At 45.7% G+C, this 20037-nt stretch overlaps 2 protein-coding genes across 8 annotated transcripts in view; one reads left to right on the forward strand and one right to left on the reverse strand.

The window, feature by feature from the left end:
- The window catches only part of NT5DC1 (5'-nucleotidase domain containing 1), a 999625-nt gene that overhangs the window by 245461 nt on the left and 734127 nt on the right, over nt 1-20037 (forward strand). The window lies entirely within an intron of this gene.
- COL10A1 (collagen type X alpha 1 chain) overlaps nt 7237-20037 on the reverse strand; it is a 167128-nt gene continuing 154327 nt past the window's right edge. For all 3 annotated transcript variants that reach the window (XM_069234554.1, XM_069234555.1, XM_069234553.1), the window contains exon 3: nt 7237-13447. In XM_069234554.1, the coding sequence (XP_069090655.1) occupies nt 11592-13447 (1856 nt within the window). In that variant the 3' untranslated portion in view covers nt 7237-11591. The remainder of the gene's footprint in view (nt 13448-20037) is intronic.

Below are 20037 nucleotides of genomic sequence, written 5' to 3' on the forward strand. Positions count from 1 at the left end.
CTTTGTGGAATTATGACAATGGCGGTTACCGCCATGGTCATCCGCTGGTTCTCCGTTCCACCCGCCAGAGCGGAGACGACCGCCGGGCTGGAGACCTGGGTCTCCAGCCCGGCGGCCGTCACTATACCGCTGGCGGTATTTGGACCCGGCTGACCGCCATGGATTTCATGCGATTTGAAACCGCCATGAAATCCATGGCGGTAAGCACTATCAGTGCTAGGGAATTCCTTCCCTGGCACTGATAGGGGTCTCGCCCACCCACCACCCCCACCCTGACTCCCTCCCCTACACCCCCCCTGCCACCCCCCAAAGGTTGCAGGACCCCCCTCCCCACCCCGACCCCCAACATCACAGCACTCATAAACACACGCACGCAGGCACCACCAACACACATACACGCACACACACCGACATACATGCAAACATCCACACACACAGTCAGACACGCACACCCACATTCAAACATGCACGCACACAACCATACAGACATACCCACAGACATACACGCACTCATTCCCAAACATACAACACCCCCGCAAGCATACACGCACTCACACACCCCCTCTACATACACACACGCACACCCCCGTGCATGCACACCACACCCCCCCACCCCCTCCCCTCACGGACGATCGACTTACCTGGTCCAACGATCCTCCGGGAGGGGACGGGAGCCATGGGGGCTGCTCCGCCGACACCACACCAACAGGACGTGATTCGGTGGGCGGTGTTCTGTTGGCGTGGCGGTGGAGGTGGAGCAACCTCCACTTCCCCGCCGCCCGCCAGTATGGCTGTTGGCGGCTCTCCGTCCGAAAAAGGACAGAGAGCTGCCAACAGTCATAATACGCTGAGCGGAAAACCGCCACCACTGGCGGTCTTCCGCATGGCGGTCCCTCAGCGGTCTTTCAAAAAGACCACCGAGGTCAAAATGACCCCCTTAGTCTTGGGGTCCATCAGCTTCCTGGGTTGGTAGTCCTTCCCCCCTACTTCCCAATCACATCCACTTTCCCTGTAGTCTCCCGGCCAGTTGATTCTGAAATGGCATGTGAGTCCACATTACACCAGTGCAAAAAACATAATAATAATTCAAACAACTCACTTCTTCAACCCAAACTCTGGCCCCCAACTTCCCCACCCATTGGGCAGCCATGCCATGTCCTCCAAGCCAGCTATAGACCTGTCGAGACCGCCCCATTACTCCAACTGAAAAAAAATGATTAATTCAAAGTTTCAAACAGTATGAAAACTTGCCTGCTACGCTAGAGGTGAAGATACCAGGGAGGGTATAAGGCAAAATGCACTCAAGCTCCCACTCTGTATCTCCTAACTCACTGCTTGAGACTCCTGCCTCCAAAGTTTAAACCTAAGGGAAAAAGAACAACATCAATCATCAAGATCCCCTCATGTGGACCACTCCTCCCCTCCTCATCAGAGCCCGCCAGGCAGACACCCCCCCATCAGGAGCCTTTTTACCTCCAGTTTTCTAGTGGGCATTCCCCCAGAGGAATACCCCCCAGAAATTTGTAGTGCCAACCTACATTCAGAAAAACAGCCCCTCCCGGGGTACCCGGCAGTCCAAGAGCAAAGCCTCAACTTAGTAAATATGGTCAATCCATGCCAGTGCTATCACTAGATACCTTGGGAGCACTGCACTGCCACCAAAAGGACTCCTCCATGTCAGGCACATCTGCATTCTCCGTCAGGTTACCATCCAAACAAACGTTTATTCTACTCAGTGATTGGCTATTATCCTGACTCCTCCATCTACCTTTCCGTCTCCCAGGGCTGGCTGACCGGCGCAGGGCAGCAGGGGCATCCCGGTCCTGGTGGCCCAGACTCTGTCCAGCTGGCTGGGGACCTTTATATAGATGGGCACCTATTATCTTTGGAGACTCTGACTGATCTATATGAGCTCCCTGAGGGTTAGTCCCTTCTCTATGCCTCCTTGAGGGGTGTGTTGGTGGATGCCAGGTCCACACAAGGCTCGGAACCTGCCACAAATCAACTCGTCCAAACACTGAACACAATAGACACTGGTCATAGGCTAATCACATGGCTCACTAAAGCTCTAATCACCCACATGCAGTTGTCTTTGCAACCCCTGCATGATGTTTGTGAGGGTGAGTTTGGCAGACCACTTCATGAGAAAGAGTGGGAGAAGATCTTGTCTTATCCGTGAAGGTTCTGATAACGCTGCCTAAAATTCATTCAATTCTACCTACTCCACAGGGCCTGCCTCTCTCCGAAGCAGTTGTTCTGTATCTTCCCAGGTGTCTCTAACACATGCATCAGATGCAACACCCCTGGGGCTGACCTGAGGCATGTCATGTGGGACTGTCCGTAGATTTGGCTGTATTGGTTGGCTATTCATTCCCTGCAGGAACAACTTACTGGAATAAATGGCATCTCAAATTGGGAGGTATGAGCCCTGGGCTTATATACTAGATCATGCACAGTTTTTTCTTTAAAATTGTTTATTGCAAATATTACATTGATAATATCAATGATGTTATGAAAGAAGGCATGATTGCCGTAATTTGTGGGGTAATTAGCAGTGCATGGCGAGGGCGTGAGGTATAGGTACCTTAGGACACAAGTTATAGTTACTTGAAGTAACTTTAGCTATAACTGGTGAATTTCTATAGTTTGGTATGTTTAAAATGTGAGCCCAACTATAACGTTCTGTAACATTTGGTTTTTTAAGTAAATTTCATTTTTTTTTTATTCTTCTTCCTAACTATAACGTCCCTGTAACCTTTGGTTTTTCAGTGAATTTCCATGTTTTTTAATGTATATTAATTTTAATTAACCCCCTATAAGCACCCAACCTTGCACAGTGCACGTCCTTCACCCATGCGTAGAGGAGGTTGCCCGCAAGACCTGGCCTTCAGCTTGACCCTGATGCCAACACCCCCTAACCACCCAAAACCACACTGTGCACAGCCCTTTGGCCTTGTGCGGTGGGAGTTGGCTGCAGCTTCTCTCGGTGTGAGAATAGGTGTGAGAGGGTGTATCTAGGGGTAAGAGTGGCTGTCAGATTGTCTGAGTGCATACATCACTATTTTAGTGGGTGCGTCAGTGTGTGCACGGGTCTGTGAGTGGGTGCATGAGGGTTTCAGTTGGTCTGTGAGAGGGTGCCTGAGTGGGTCTGTGAGTGTGTGCGCAAGTGTCTGAGTAGGTGTGTGAGTGGGAGAAATTGAAAGAGAGGCAGAAAGTGAGAGAGAAAGATAAAGTTTTTGATGCTTTAATATCTCATATACTTACAATTAGATATTTTTGTTGGATTTGAAAAAACAAATTATGTATTATTTAAAAAAAAAAGTAAAATGATTTATTTTTATTAAAGCAAAAAAAGGGAAATTAGTACAGCTGGACTTGAACCCCCAAAGCTCAGTGTGAAATCTCTCCCCCAGAAAACATTCACCACTTTGGGTCTGGAATCATCCCTGACCGAATAGAGTGAACTGATTTGTAGGGCCCATTCATCTGGTAGGATTGAAGACCCTATCGGAGGCTGGGGCGCCCCACTATCATTTGATACCAACTTCCAAAACCATCTATGATCATTGCACCTCACTGCTTCCAAAAGATCTTCCCAGCGTTTTGCGTCCCAGTGCCTCCGAGGGTGGTTCAGCTCCAGCCTATAGCTTGCTCTAGATTGCTTTACCATACTTCTATTCCCTCCTTTGAGTGCCCTTAATAACACATTTTTGGCTTCCCTACATGATTTAGTGTTTAGTGTACCACCCACTGACTCGTTTTGGCCCCATCTTAACTACTGAATCTGAAACAAATAATATTTTAAGAGAATCATATAATTTCAAGTGCTCATCCACTAACTACCTATGATCAGACTCAACTTGAAGCATAACATCCATGTGGTTGGCCATCAATTGATACAGAGTGGTAATGTAAGAGGGGGAGGATTCAAACGCTTCCCACTTGAAATTTCGCCTGTTGTTCGTCACTATAAGATGGTGGCCTAGGTCCCCAGGAGTCCTCTGTACACGGGAACAAATTTCTAACAGAAAGTACAAAGGATCATGGTCACTTGCTACGTGCTTCAAGACCTCCATATCAACCATATGGCTCCACAGGTGTATATCTAAGAGCAAGTAATATATATGAATCCTACACATACCCTGTCTGAATGTTGGAGCTAAATTGGCTTCCAAACAAGAACGAAGGCCATGTGATATTGTGAAGTCAACAACCTATGATGCAGCCCTGGTCAACCTACACCTGCTAGTCACAGCCAGTTTCAGGATTCCCCAAAGGCAGTCCCCTTCCCAGCAGAGCTCCTGGGCCAATAGATAGAGCTCAAAAGTAGTGTTTAAATCCTCAGCTATCAACACATAGAAGGCTCTATCACATCTTGCGAGCAGATTATCTAACAGGCAAAGTGTTTCGGATTCACTGCTCTTTCCCACGCTTCTGTTATAAAGATTTATCAACAGGAGCAGGACCTCTTTGTTAGTAGATAGAGCAAGGCCCTGAATATCAGCAGAGCCCAGATCCATCTCTCTCAGCTCTACACTTAAGGTTTACACTGAGCCAGATTAATAAGCCACCTGAGGGATTGCCAGATGCCACCCTACCAGCTGAAATCCAGAAACTGCTGTAACCTGGTCTATACTTGGGCTTCAATGCCCATGTTTCCTGGAAGATATTAATTGTATGCTGGTCTATAAAGTCCCACAATCCAGCCTAGCCCCTAATTCAGCTATACTCCAGTTTATGATTTTGACTATATCCTCAGAAATAATGGGGAGTTGTGCTGAGGGATCACCTGATGGATTTTGGGCGAGGATCTCCCCTACTTCTGGACAGGTTAAGTGCAGTTGGGAAGGTTCCTGAATCTCTGCTGAGGAACTAACATCTTTGGGCTCAAAACGTTCCACATCACCCCTCCCCCCCAAAGATGAGTGGGTTTGGCAGGGGACCTGAGGAGCCCTGTTTCTCCAGACCTGTGAGTCAGTCCACATTGGTCAATGACAAAGGATCCCTCCTTCGAACATTTCTATGTAAGAATAAAGCACCGCCCTGGCCACTAAAAGTTGTATGTTCCCTGGAACCATGTTGCGATCCCACTGGGGGAATGTGCCATAAAAGTGGATCAAAAGCTGCAAGTCTCTGCTAGGAAGGGTCACTATGCATTGGACCAACCTTGCAGCAGTTTAGAAAGACCTGATTAACAATTGAAGGAGAGTTACAATTAATCACAATGCAGTCCCCCTCACATTGCTTACGCAACAAGCACACCAATGCCGCACTCCTCACCATTAGTATTGAAGACGTTAGGGAATGGGGAAAATTAACATTAAGATGCAACCATTGTAAAACCTTGTTCTTCAATTCAGTGAAGCATTCCGTACTATTTAACTGGGGGCTAGGGACATTTGTAATTACTGCCACCACAGTACTGGCCTCATGGGGGTAAAGACCTCTGTACCCCTTTTTGCAACCCCCTTCCTCCTTTCTGAACTTTAGAGCCTGACAATTAGCAGCTTCCCAAACACCGCTATTCCCTGGGTTCTCCCCCCCACCACCCGCCTTGTCTCGGTCTATACCGTTCTGCTGACGTTGTTCCCTGGATATCACAGTAGATGTGGCCCCATGCACTTCAGTGGCAGATCCAGATCAATCTTGCGGTGGGGCACTAAGCTTGCTAAATTCCCACTGGAAGATGAGGGAGCCTGGGGTTGGGCTAAGCAAAGACAGTGACTGAAAAAGAGGAAATTTGGGCAAAAGATCATTGGTAAGCATTTGTACAACTTTCCTCAAGGTCTCCTCAACAGCTGATAGGCGCTTTACAACTGGGCGCAGTCTCTTATCTATTTCCTCCAAAAGCAGCTCCACCAAAAATCCATTTGAGACTTCCAGTGCTCCCTCAGCCCCCCTTCTTTCTGTTCCAAGACTTATAGATGCTGCAGTGCGTGCATGTTTGCACTTTGGAGGTTTTTCACTGCGCTTCCTCTTTCCTCTGGAATCCAAGTTTCCAGGTATATCAACTTCTGATGATTTTTATCCAGTGGGGGGTTGACTAAAGATAGATCTGGAGATTTTGTAACCAGCCTCTTCTGGCATTTGCCCAGCACTACACACTGGGGGTTAGATAGCAAATTAGATTGGGGCATTGACGGAAGCAGGTGTGGCTTTAAAGGGGCTGGTGATGGGCCTAATAGATAGCCATTGTTCGGCCGACGCAAACTCCCTTTCAAGAACACCTACTGCCTTCTGAAGTAACCCATCCAAGGTGTTATTCCCTGCTAGTTCGTCAGTTGCTGCAGCTGTCTTGCGTTTTCCCATCTTGTATTATACTCCAAAATAGTGCAAGTCACAATCCCCGCCCAAAAATCACCTCTTCCCAGCTCAAGAAAGTTAAATAAGCAATGATAGAACTGGCCACCACTTACTGTAAAAGCCAGGCCACTGCAGACATTTGGGGATTAGCCCAGCCCAGACTCTTCCGGGCGATGATCGATGAAGACGGGCCCGCTCTTGGCCCGGCCATGTCCCGCACAGCGAGCCGACTGCCCCTATTTTTGCTCCTACTGGTGCTTCTTCCACGTGGCCGTCCCTACCGCAAGATGTACCGGGAATATCGTGCGAGTAAGAAACAAGGCCTCGCCCGCTGTTGAAAACCACGTCCTGTGCAGTGGGCCGACTGCCCCTGTTTGTGCGCCTCCTGGCGCTGCATCCACACAGCGGTCCCTGCCGCAGAATGGACCGGGCATTGTAGTGAAGGCGATCTGCAGGAGTTGTGACCCATCATTTGTCTAGTCCACAGCATTTCACTAAGAACTTCCGACCGCACCAGTGTTCATGTCAAAGTGCCGCCCGTCTGGTTTTTAGAAATTGGGAACAATGAAGTTTAAAAAGCGCTTGAGAGAGGTTTCTCACTAGGTTTTTTATTCAGACTTACATGATTTGTCAAGTGCTTCATCACTGTTTATTTCAAACACGATAGGAAAAATCCGTTGAATGGTCGCAACTGCCCAGTGTTGGCAGGCGTTCCATTGGTATCACCCACATCCCGCCCCGTCAGGCTGCACTTTTCAAAACATACACAGGCGATCCAACTCCCACGTGACGCCATCCGGCTGGATGAACCTCAAACAGTTGATGTACATTTATTTTATTGGTATTTTTACGGCGAATGATTGAAGTGAAATACATGATTAATGTTACACTTTATAAAACATACAGACGAAGAAAAAAAGACAAACGCCAATATAAGTTTAAGTAACAATGTCTTTATTCATTCTTCGTTCACTTGTCGAGTGCAATTTTGTCGGTCAATATTGAGATTTTTGTTTACAGTTATTTTAACTGCACTTTGAGAGATGCACACACAAACTGTTATAGCTTTTAATACTTCCCGCGTGCCAATGTTTTTAATAGTGCATACTGAATTGTCACTTTATTGACCATGCCACTACAAAAAACAGGAAAAGTCACCAGCTGTTAGGTAGACCCAGAGCTCCACATTCTATACTCCTGGCACTCTATTCTGATCACAGTGTGCTGTTGTAACAACACTTGTTACTATCAGACTTAATAGGTCTATTTGCAATATGCACTAAATCAAGTCAGTCCCCGCTTTATTCTTATGGACTGTGGCATTTCCCTCCAACACCAGTTACTTAAGGGCAGTTTATTACCCTATATGTAGAGGAGAAAGTTCACTGATAAGTTCTAGTCTAGTTCAGCACTGCACTGTCTGTCCGCTTCTTAACATTGTGGTCTATGGCCATGTTTGTTCAGTGCATTTCTGAAGAGGTATTTCAGGGCAAAGCACTGCACCAGCATGGCCACTTCCCTGACCAGTGCTCGACTAGAGTTTTGCTGTTTGCATATGAGCTAATTAATCAGGACTTGCCAACAGATCTGTGGAAACCACACAGAACAAATGCCAGAACATACCTTAACATTGTTCACTTCCTGTGGCCTAAGAAAGGTACATTTTCTACAATCTGATTTAAATGACGAAGAAAACAAGAACAAATGTCAATGATCCCAGAAAAACCACTAAAATATGGACAACCTCTTTGCATTATGTTTTTCCTTCCACTGGCTTGTGAGTTTCACATATTGAGTGACATTTTTATCCCCCACGTGCTTAGAGCTGTTGCTTTGAACGTCATTATTTCCACCAGCTTTCATCCTTGTTACTTTTCTCACATCCACTTAAAGCCCATCATTGGCTAGCCCAGCAGAGTTTTGGGTCCCACAATGCCTGGTGGTGAGGTGGCATGATTGGCTGTGTAGAAAAAATGGTGCGATTCACAATGATCTTGCTGTGGCTTACTCTCGTTGTCCCCACAGCTTAGTCCTAAATAGCAGTTGCAAGGTTGACATAGGTCAAGAGAACCGCTGACCTATCCTGGAGTTCAGTAGTAAGCAAGGAATACTACAAGAGTAAGACACTCCTACTTATGGCAAAATATGTAAGACTCAAGCCTTTACTTGTTACATCCCTCCAGCTACAGATGAGGGGACAGATTGCCCAACACAGGGTGAAATACACATTCTCTTTATACATGGAGGCTTTGTTATTCGACATATGATTTTGCCTTTTGCATTGTTCCTTCGTTGCACAGGTCATAAAAAGTCACTGTTAAGGTTGTACTGTTTAAGTCTAGAATTACAGTTTCAACACTTTACATTCCCAGTTTGAATTACTATCCTTTCACAATATTTCTTTGAGGTAGTTTTAGCCACTGAGATGCATAATTGAGTTTATGTTGTGTAATTGTACCGTTTACTGTTATATTTTCCTTTCATAATTATCTTGAATTATAGGAGTATGGAGAATTGTTTTCACTTTCATTATTTTCAACTATCACTGTTTTTAAAAAAAAATGTTTTTAACTTAAACCCATTAGTGGTTCCCTATTTGCTGGTTCGCCTTCAGCTATCTTTTCTTATCGAAATGCCACTTATCCACTGTTGTGCTGGATTAACGTGCTGTGCTCACTAGTAAGCCAGCGGTAGAATCACACAGCTGACCTACCTTAAAACCATCCAAAGCTCTGTCCCGCAACAGTGCCTATCCCATTTCTGCACCATCTCAGCCGTCCTTTGGCACTGTGAGTAAACTACGAAAATTGTAGCCAAATTTCCTCCCACTCCACTCAATGGCCAGATTCACCTCATGGCCACAAAGAGGGCATAGGGATCTGTACATATACAACACAGTGTAATTTCATAACTGAAGGAAGTCAGATTCCTAGCTTGATCAAATGCTAAAATAGTCTGGACACAATGTCAACTTAAGCCAGAGTTTGAGGATGGTTAATATGATGTGACAATGTACTGAACTGTCTTCCAGTTTGTTGTCCTGAATCACTTCCTAACCTAACCTGTTGTCGTTGGACAGTATGTCTGAAAAATTGTTTACTGACTTTGCGTCACCTGGCTACACTATGTTTCTTATCTCCAGTATAAGATTGGCAGGAAAAGAGTGGGTGTGGTTTAGTGTTGGCCGGATATCCAGTCTGCCTCATTACAAGTGCCATAGCATTTCATGCACTTTTAATAAGGCAGATGGAATACCTGTCATGTTTGTGACAGAGTAATCCATCTGCCACACTGTAAATAAGGATCTGTGTTGATTCTGTGTGATCTAGGGTTTAAATTGCCGTGTTTCTCTGACCATATGGTTTTGCGTGTCATGTCTTAAATAGATAGATTTAAAATTACATTATTCATTGCATTCAATTCTGGCCCTTGAATTAACCAGTGGTTGAAATTACCTCCTCTTTACCAGATTAAATGTTTCATAGGCTATAATCAGGGCTCCCGTTTTTTTTTGTTTTTTTTTTTACATTTCTGTCTGTATTTATCCATATTTATTTTTTAGCCATCTTATTAGTATTTATCTTTATTTATTTTGTGTTCTGTGAATAAATGAAGGTGTAAAATGGTATATTACCACATTTATTTAACTAATAAACGTGTGCTTATACTTTGACGCCTGTTGTGCTTTAGCAAATTAAGCAGCCAAATTTTGCATAACAACACACCCGCAGGTAAATATTAGCATTATACTACAAAGGCATGTTGACATATGTTGCTATATAAGGAAATCCCACCTTGTTTTTAACTCTCCATGCCATCTATCTGCCCAGCGGTTGGCTTAGAACTGATGAAAACAGTGTGGAAAGTCACTCAAAAGAAGACAACATTTTCTGTTTTTTTCCACCTTAAAAAATAAATACAGACAGGAAACCCTTTGTTTTCTGTCTGTATTTATCTAGAAAAATCAGTGAAAACGGAGAACAGGGAGCCTTAGCTATAATGCACCTGTAACACTGTGGGCAAGACATCTGCAATGTTTGTGACTGATAGTCCAATCCTCCAAACTCTAAGTAGGGACCTAAGTCAAAAACAGCACTACTTTCAACATTTTTCACTTTATCTCTTTTCCTTTACCCTCGGTTCATTCTTGTTTTTTCTTTTATAGCTTTGTACTGCACAGAAAATTAGGTCACACAGTTTTGTATGTGAAGGGTTGGTGCATCATTGGCCTGTGTTTTTTCCATATCAAAGTCCAGAGCCTTACATATTTTTCTTTTTATCCAGCTGTAGATGATGTACATGGACCGGTCTGCCAAGTGAAACATGCACCTCCCCGTTTACCCGGCTATTGTAGCCCTATCAACAAATGGGCCGGCTGGGTTTGTTGGCTAGCAGTACTGACATTTTAAGAAGTTGGCCAGTGTTTACATTTTGATTTTTTAGATCTCTCCCTGCACCTAAATGTTTCTGTCTGCGGTAGTAACACTGATTCCTCTACATTACGTTAGTGCTTCAGTTTATTTTGGTATCCTTCAGCAGGGTCACAATATCAGAAGTAGTTCTCAGTTTGTGCTGGTGGTTGCAGTGAAGACATATTTTCATCATCAGACTTTGGCACAGAGCAAGACAGAGAAAGGCAAAATAGGGAGGAAGAAGGAAGTCGAGAAAGAAAGGAAAACAGAAAAAGGGAGAAAGCAGGGATGAAAAAGGACATAGAAGAGTGAGGTAAAAAGACAAAGTATATGGTGATGGAAGAAAGAGGCACGAGGTGGAATCAGTACTAAGAAGTCCTGGTGTTTGGCAACCCTGGCATTCCGAGGCACCAGCGGAGGGCTCTTAAGAAAAACTTTGGGCTGTGTGCTTTTTATAGTTTTTTTTGTGCAAATCAAACACTAGTGACAAGCAAGCCACATGAGGTACATGATGTTTAGATAGCACCCTTTGAGAAGATAGTTGGAAAAAGGTGAGAAGAAGACCTTGTGAGGATTATCATACAAATAGTAAGTGGATTCATGGGTAGCATATTTTCTCTAGTTTTTTTATCTCTTCAAAGTGCAAAACACTTCAGAGTTCCGTTGCATAGTAGTTCACCTAGAACAATAAGCTTTAGTCGTAAAGAGTTACTGGAGCAGCCAGCTTAAAAAAGCGTGGTTACGCTGCCAGTTGTAGTTTTGAATTTTATTTAGATGTACCATGAGTTTCTGTGATATACTGTAATCCCATTGATTGAAACCATTTTACAAAATGGAGTTTGTCAAAAGAGAGCATTAAGTAAGAGAAGACATCAATCATGTAGGCCCAAAGAGGAAACCTGATAAGGAGGAATGCACATAGTCAGAGGAATATAAGCCATTGGATTCAGCATTAGGCATCTGCAACCATACTTGATCACTTTCTATCAGTTCGACAATCGCACTCCCTGAAGCTTGATCAAGGTATCCTTTCTTGTATTCGTCGTATGTGTACATTATAGGTGTGCCATTTTTGTACAGAGCTACCCAGACATGGGTTCCTTTCACGTGAACATGGTAGGAAAAATAATAAAGTCCTGGTATTCGGCATGTAAATATTCCAGTTCTGGGGTCATAATGTTGTTGTCTGTTGTACAAGATTTTGTCAAATTTGATTGGGGCGCCAGTCAGTGGAAAAGCTTTGGAAAGAATGGCTGTGAAAGCTGATATAGGCATTCGTCCAAAACTTTGAATCTGTCCTGATTTCATGTAACCATCTGGCATTTGGTGTGGGAGTAAGACTTGTCCTGGTTGACCAGGAGGACCGGGTGGCCCAGGCAGACCTGGTTCTCCATCCAGACCTCTTGGACCAGGAAATCCAGGTGGTCCCATTGGTCCATTCAAGCCTTTTGTTGCAATACCATTAGCTCCTGGCAATCCTGGATTTCCTGATTCTCCTTTCTGCCCTGGGAGGCCTGGAATTCCTGGGGGTCCAACTGGGCCTTTCATGCCTGGTATTCCAGGGTTTCCCCTTGGACCAGGCTCACCATTATAACCTGGAATTCCTTTTGGCCCTGTTGCCCCTATAGGACCAGGTATACCTGGAGGTCCTACGTACCCCTTTTCACCTTTTGGGCCTAGTGCACCTGGGTGCCCTTTGGGGCCGGCCATACCCATCTCTCCAGGATACCCTGGGTTTCCTGGGAGGCCAGATGGACCTCTTTCACCCTTTGTTCCTGGGTACCCAACATGTCCTTTTTGCCCAACATCACCTTTATCCCCTGGAAGTCCAGGTTCACCTGGCACACCTCTGGGTCCTGGGTTGCCACTGATTCCAGGTAATCCGGAAACACCAAGTGCCCCCGGAGGACCAGATTGGCCTCGTTCCCCTTTAATTCCAGGAGCTCCAGGGGGGCCGTTAAGTCCTTGATGGCCTTTGATCCCTTGCATACCTGGCTTCCCAATCCCTGGTAATCCCTGTGGCCCAGGAGCACCTGGAGGCCCAGTTAATCCTTTATGTCCTGGGATTCCTGGTGATCCCGGCAGGCCATTTGCTCCATATTTTCCTATTCCTGCAGGTCCCTGAATTCCAGGAGCCCCTTGTGGCCCTGGTAACCCAGGTTTTCCTGGTTCACCAGGTACGCCCCTGTCACCTGGTTTACCGGGGTGCCCTGGAAATCCAGTGTCACCAGGCTTGCCTATTCCAATTGGGCCCGGAGGCCCTGGTTGTCCTTGTACACCTGCAAGCCCTCTTTCTCCTTGCCGACCAGGAACTCCATATCCATTTTCTCCTTTACCTCCATTTTGTCCAGGAATGCCTGGTTCACCCTTCACTCCAGGAATGCCTCTTAGCCCTGCTGGTCCTGTTAGTCCCTGAAGTCCTGGCTTGCCAGACACAGAAAGACCAGCAGGGCCTGGAATACCAGGAGGCCCAGGTGGACCTCTCTGTCCTGGTGGCCCATGAGGTCCAATGTCACCCTTTTCACCATTGTATCCTCGCTCTCCTTGCTTTCCTGGAAAACCTGGCATTCCTGGCTTTCCAACAGAAGAAAATCCTTGTGGTCCAGGTAAACCCGGAGGTCCTTGTGGGCCTGGACTTCCATAGCCAGGCTTTCCGGGTGGACCTGGCTGACCCCTTGGGCCCGCTGGACCTGGGGGCCCAGGGGGTCCATTTTCTCCCACACCTTGTAAACCTGAAAGGAAATTAAATAGATTTAGTTTCCATGTTATCTATTTTAAACATACTTTAGACTTTTCAGTTCGGTTTCAAATTGAGACAATATGATTTTGTTATGATTTAAGTATTCCTCTTCTCCTTTTTGTAAAAACAATGGCTATGCAGCATCAATAGGCCTATTTGGTAAAGGGACAAATTTATTTGAACAACACACTTTATAGTGAATAATATGATGCCAACATCTTACATCTGGCCTGCATGAAACTAAAGACCAAAGGGGGTTAGTAAGAGTGTGGTAGATGTGGGTCATCTACCAAAAACGGATGAATGCTCCATCTGCGCTACTTAGGGTGTACTCCTAGGTATACATTATATATAGGCTTGGCTGATGTCCGACATCCACCACACTCCTCAAATTTCCCCCTCAATTATAAATAAGTGAGCCATGCCAATTTTAATGACTCTGGTCACTGAAACCAAAGATAGAATGCAGCGTTTTTATCCATATGATTTTTCACCTGCTATTTGTTACCTGCAATGCAATTATTTTATTCAGTTTGCTGCATAATATGATTTATAGCATGAAAATAAGAAAATACATCATATGTCATATAATGTTGCATCCTGCACCGCCCCAATAACAATTGTTTGCTAAGGCTATCAATGTTGAAACTGTATTGTCAAACTTTTTGAATCATAATTATCAGCGTCTGTTGGGTTTTTCAGACAAAAACAGATTCTTCTCAAATCCCACACTAGCCTCAGGACAGGGGAGACTCAGCTCAAGGTTCAAAATTAGCACTAGTACTGTAGCGTGAGACTCCTGTGTCCCGCCTGTGCCCATGCACATACCCCAGCAGGTGCCTTACATTGCCATTGGCTAAGGCTGATGTGGTTTGAAGACACTGTAAGGTCAGATGTCATTCACAATGCCTCTGAATGTTCACCTCTCCCCAATTCATGAACTTCTCACTTGATCATGTTTGTGTGCAAGGGTTAATGGCACACTTGCAAGCAATCAATAAATCCGGTTCCAAAGCAACAACGAAGAAGGTGTTGTTAGGTCTTTATTTCAGACTGTTTTAGCTTTCTGGCAGCCAGAGCCATTGTTTCCAGTGTACATGTAAAGTGGGCTTTGAGTCAGCCCCTTCTTTTATGATTAGAGTGCTTTCCATCCCACTTCCCTACTCTTGACTTGATGGCTTTGTCCATATTCTTGTGTTTGCTCCACCCAGGCGCATTTCTTTCTCAGTTATTCTGATTTGTTGACTTTTATCCTTCCACTGCTAATGCTGCAGTAATTACAGGAACAACTTTTTCTTTTATTTCGGCACTCCATGGAAGGAAATGTATTTTCTTGCTGCCTTCCCGGGTGCTGTTTTCATGAGCCCACCCCTGTGTGCTGCTTCTTTCTTGCTCACCCCCCCCCAAACTCTGGCTCATAAGTTGCTATCTGGGCTTCTCTTCTCATGGCTTTAATTTTAATTTAATTTATGTATTTAAAATATTAAATAGCTCTTCCGTTATGTGTTTGTTTTCTGCTCTAAGATGGGTATCTGCCGTCTCGAATGGTAAATAAAAAAAAAATGGCAGCTGCGTCATGAAGCATGTGCACACACGCATCATGAAACATGCATCTCATCCCACACGTGGCAGCCCACTTGGAGTGTATTTCCTGTAAGAGGAAACCCATTGCCGGGCATGCATGTACATGCGTCTTGCCATTTGTGTTTGCATGCCAATGTAAACAAGCATTATCAAAGCCAATAGCTCGGCTATTTAGAGCTGAGCTATGTTGGCTTTGCCAGTGCTTGTGTTTTTTTCTTTGTCACTATCTACACAGCTCCACCAAAACCTTTATCTTCTTTCATGGTGTCTTTTTTGTGTCCACTTTCTTTCCTACGTCTTTTTCAGCATCTTCACAACCTCTACACTCTTGTTGCAGAAATGACCTCAGCTAAAGGTGTGTGGAGCTTTGCTAGTACCGGGAAAGGCTGGATTCCGTTCTGCAGTATTTTGTTAAAATGAGTATATTGTGGATGCAAGTGTGCAGAGTGTGGTTATGCAGAGCACTGAAACCGTGCAGTCACCAAGGATGTGTAGAGAGCATGGATAGGAAATGTGCAGTTGTGGGTTAAAAGTGTGCTCCGTGAGCATACTCTGAGTGCTGGAGTGTGTATGAGTAGAGGTGAAGCATCGATGAGCGGACGCAGGCAGTTAAAAAGTATGTATAGAGTGGTGGAGGGTGCTCAGACCCTGGTGTAGTTGTGGAGTGTAATAGTGAAAGTATGAGAGTGCAGCTGAACGTGCGCAATGTTAGGCATATTCAAAACATGGTTTACGGTGTGTAATACATGGCTTTTGGTGTGGAATACGGGGGTAAGGGTATGCCTGTGGTTCAGTGTGTGAAGATCAACAAGGGCATGGAGAGAATGACTGAGCATGATGTGCGCAGAGTTCATGAGGCAATGTAGAGTAAATAGGGTTATTGGCCAGTGCTTGTGTCAAAAACAGTGTAAGGCTCAGGGCCGATTTACAGTACCGTATCAGTGCAGGTTTCTAAAGGTTTATCCAGAATCATAAAAAATGCAGGTGCAAGAAATCAATTCACCTGTCTAAAAAACCTTTATAGCTAGAAGGCTTATCAGTATAAGACTTGTTTTCCACCAAGAATTTCCATTTGATATCACATAAACAAAGAGAGTAAAAGTCGAGGGGTCAGCGATCTCATTTGGAACATTGAGATGGGGAGCCCCACGTTTTTGGCAGCTACCCATCTACATATTTAAGTTCTGTTTGCCACAACCCCAAAAATACTATTCCTCAGCCCCTCCCTATGGATGTACTTAAAAAATAGCATTTACCTTGTGTCCTGCCACGAATACACAGAATGTACCTGGCGATCTGCCACCTTGCCACACTATCATTGTTTATAATGTCCCTTATCTTAAATCCGGCTTTTGTACTTTGTTTCCTGCCACACCATCAGGGGTGGCTCCTCTAGTAGGGCGGAGGAGTGTCCACCCATTGAAATGTCCCTAGAAAAGCCACAGAGACGAAAAATAAAATGGTAATGAAGTTAGTTCATTACCATTTTATTTTTGATCCACCCATCCTGAACCGAATGTCAGGGTGGGGCTGTGGCCTGCTGAGTAGCAGCAGAAGGGAGGAATGGTGGGCTGTCTGCACTAGTTTAAAAGTGTGCATGTCTCTTTGGCCAGCCGTCTTGCAACAGCCAGCCAGACATACACATTTTGAACCTCTCTAACCCCGCTGTCTCAGACAGTCGGGTTAGGGAAAGCACAGGCCTCCAATGCTCTGGAGAGAACTGAAAGGCCACTTTCTCCAATCCTGGCACTGTTCTCATGCTAGTTACCAGAATGAGAGCAGCTCCAGGATTGAATATTTGAATTTGCTGGAGCTTGGAGGAGACGGAGCAGAACACAGACCGGAGCAAGGACATCTTGCAACAAGCAAAGTAAGTGGCTATTTCTTTTTATTTACAGTTGCCACTCACCAGGCATGCATGCACCCACCCACCACCCATTTGCCTGCCCTGCACTCTAACCACTTGCCAGCCGCCACTGCACACCATCCCGGACAACACCTTTGTTCATCTAATCCCAATATGCAGAAAAAAAAAAAAATCTGCTGATCCACTCTTTGTATTGCCCTTTGTTAGAAATGGGGTCTTTGGTTGGCTGTCAGGTTACCCACTGTCCAAGCAAGGACCCTCACTCTGGTCTGGGTAAAGGAGACTCACACTCAGTTAACCCCGCTCACCCTCTTGGGAGCTTGGCACGAGCAGACAGGCTTAACTCAGAGACAATGTGTTAAGTATTTGTACAAACACACACAGTAATACAGTGAACCACTACAAAATGACACAACCCAGGTTTAGAAAAATAGTAAATAATTTATCTAAATAAACAAGACCAAATACGATAAAAATCCACAGTTAAAAATACAAATTTAGCACTTAAAAGCAAGAAAACAGTGCCTTGAGGCACAAATACTGCAAGTTGGTAATATGTGGCGTCATGACAGAGTCGTTTCCTACAACGCTAAGCCAATGGCACTGTTTATGGAGTCATTCGACCCCCAGGTACAGTACCTTAAGAAACAAGTAGAAAACAGGCCAGTGCACGGAGTCGGGGAGAACGGCTTCACTTGGTTGGATGCGGCGTCGGTTCTGGTGCCATGGGGCAGAAGGACTGCGGCGGAGCGCAGCGTCGTTGGGTCCTCACTACAGAGCGGTGGAGATGAAGCAGCATCAGATGCGAAGTTGGTCCCTTGGTTCCGGCAGATGCGAAGTCACAATGCCGCGGGGCAACCTCACAGGGTCGCAATGACGTCAAAGGGCAGCAGGCACTGCAATGGCATCGGATCATCATGGACATTGGACTTACGGCACTCCGGTGTCAGCTAAGTCGGGCGGGATCAGAGACTGCAGCGATGCAAGGCCTACAGGGTCGTCGGAATTCTATGAGGTCCACGGCCTCAGGGCAGGCCAGGTCGCGGTTGAGGGGTAGCGGCATCAGCTCACAGGGTCGTCGGATTCGCACTCAGCGAGGTCAACATCCTTGAGGCAATGGTTCCGGGAAGCGGTATCCTTTGCAAAGTCGCATGGTGTCGTCTGGCGTCGCTAGACCAGTTTTTCTCCATGAATTCACTTCCAGGGGTCCAGGAACTGGAATGGCACCCTCTGGCAAGCTAGAGTCCACAGCAAGTAGACTCAGGTCTGGTTGGTGAAGCCTTTGCTGTCCCTTGGGCTTCAAACCAGGAAGCAAGCTCTACTCCAAGCCCTTGGAGTCACTTCTCAAGCAGGAATCCAACAAAGTCCAGTCTCTGTCCCCTAGCACAGGCAGAAGTAGCAGCTGCAGGATAGCCCAACACAGCACAGTTACACACCAGGGCAGCACTTCTCCTCAGCTCTCCAGTTCTTCTCCAGGCAGAGGTTCCTCCTGAATCCTTGACGTAATCTAATGTCTGGGATTTGGGGTCCTCTTCTTATACCCCTTTCTGCCTTTAAAGTTGGAAAACTTCAAAGTAAAGTCTCAAGTGTCTGTAAGATCCTTTCTTGGCCAAGCCAGGCCCCAGCCACGCACCAGGAGTTTGGAGACTGCTTTGTGTGAGGGCAGGCACAGCCCATTCAAGTGTGAGTGACCACTCCTCCCCTCCAGCTCAGATGGCTCATCAGGATATGCGGGCTACACCCCAGACCCTTTTGTATCACTGTCCAGAGAGAGGTGCAAAACAACCCAAATGTCAAACTGACCCGGACAGGGAATCCACAAACAGGCAGAGTCATAGAATGGTTTAAGCAAGAAAATGCTTACTTTCTAAAAGTGGCATTTTCAGACACAGAATCTAAAAGCTAACTTCACTAAAAGATGTATTTTTAAATTGTGAGCTCAGAGACCCTAAGCTCCACATTTCCATCTGCTTCCAAAGGGAATCTGCGTTTTAATAACTTTTAAAGGCAGCCCCATATTAGACTATGAGAGAGATAGGCCTTGCAGCAGTGAAAAACGAATTTGGCAGTATTTCACTGTCAGGACATGTAAACCACATAAGTACATGTCCCACCTTGATCATACACTGCACCTTGCCCATGGGGCTACCTAGGGCCTACCTTAGGGGTGCCTTACATGTATAAAAAGGGAAGGTTTAGGCCTGACAAGTGGGTACACTACAGTGGCAGGTCTGAGACATGTTTACAGGGGTCCGTATGTGAGTGGCACAATCAGTGCGGCAGGCTCACTAGTGGCATTTGGTTTACAGACCCTGGGCACCTCTAGTGCACTGTAGTAGGGACTTACTAGTAAAGCAAATATGTCAATCATGGAAAGCTAATCACATATACATTTTGCACAGGAGCACTTGCACTTTAGCACTGGATAGCAGTGGTGAAAGGTCCAAGAATAACAAAAACAGCAAAAACAGAGTCTAACACACACCAACAACCAGGGAAACATAGGCAAAACGTTAGGGGAGACCAGGCCATGGATGCCAAGTCTAACACCCTTCCTCACTTGTCATAATAAAAGCATAATACCCGGTGCCCTGCCACTCCACCACCACACTTGGTATTTTCTTCCATTACACTCTGTGTTTCCCTTCACCACCCCACTCTTGCATGCTCTGCTCTCCATTAGTGAGCAGAGAGGTGGTCCAGTACTGAAAACCAGTGTGTGTGATCTGCTTATCAGCTTGACTTTGAGTCCCCTGTCAGCCTGGGACTGTTCATCTCTGCGGTGACAGGGAAAGCAGCAGTTGGCATTTTTCTGTGTCTCAGGTTTGCAGAGACCTGAGTGAGACCAGGGAGAAGGCGGTCTGAAGCACCATTCCACTGCCTCCACAGTCTAGGGACATGGGGGGGAGCGGGTGTTTAGGGACTGTCTGAGCCCCAGTTTTGAGGCCAGTGTTTTGCTGCTCTGACATTAGAGCAGTGACAAATGAAACAACAGACATTTTAAGGCATGGTGAGCAATTGCCCAGGGCCCCCACCTTTCAAGGGGCCCACTGGAAAAGTAAACGTTCTCTCTGTCTTATCTCTGTCTATTTAGGTATGTCTACTTTTCCCCCATTCTCCCCTCAGCCAAC

Source organism: Pleurodeles waltl, chromosome 5, assembly GCF_031143425.1.
Source record: "Pleurodeles waltl isolate 20211129_DDA chromosome 5, aPleWal1.hap1.20221129, whole genome shotgun sequence".
NCBI lineage: Eukaryota > Metazoa > Chordata > Amphibia > Caudata > Salamandridae > Pleurodeles > Pleurodeles waltl.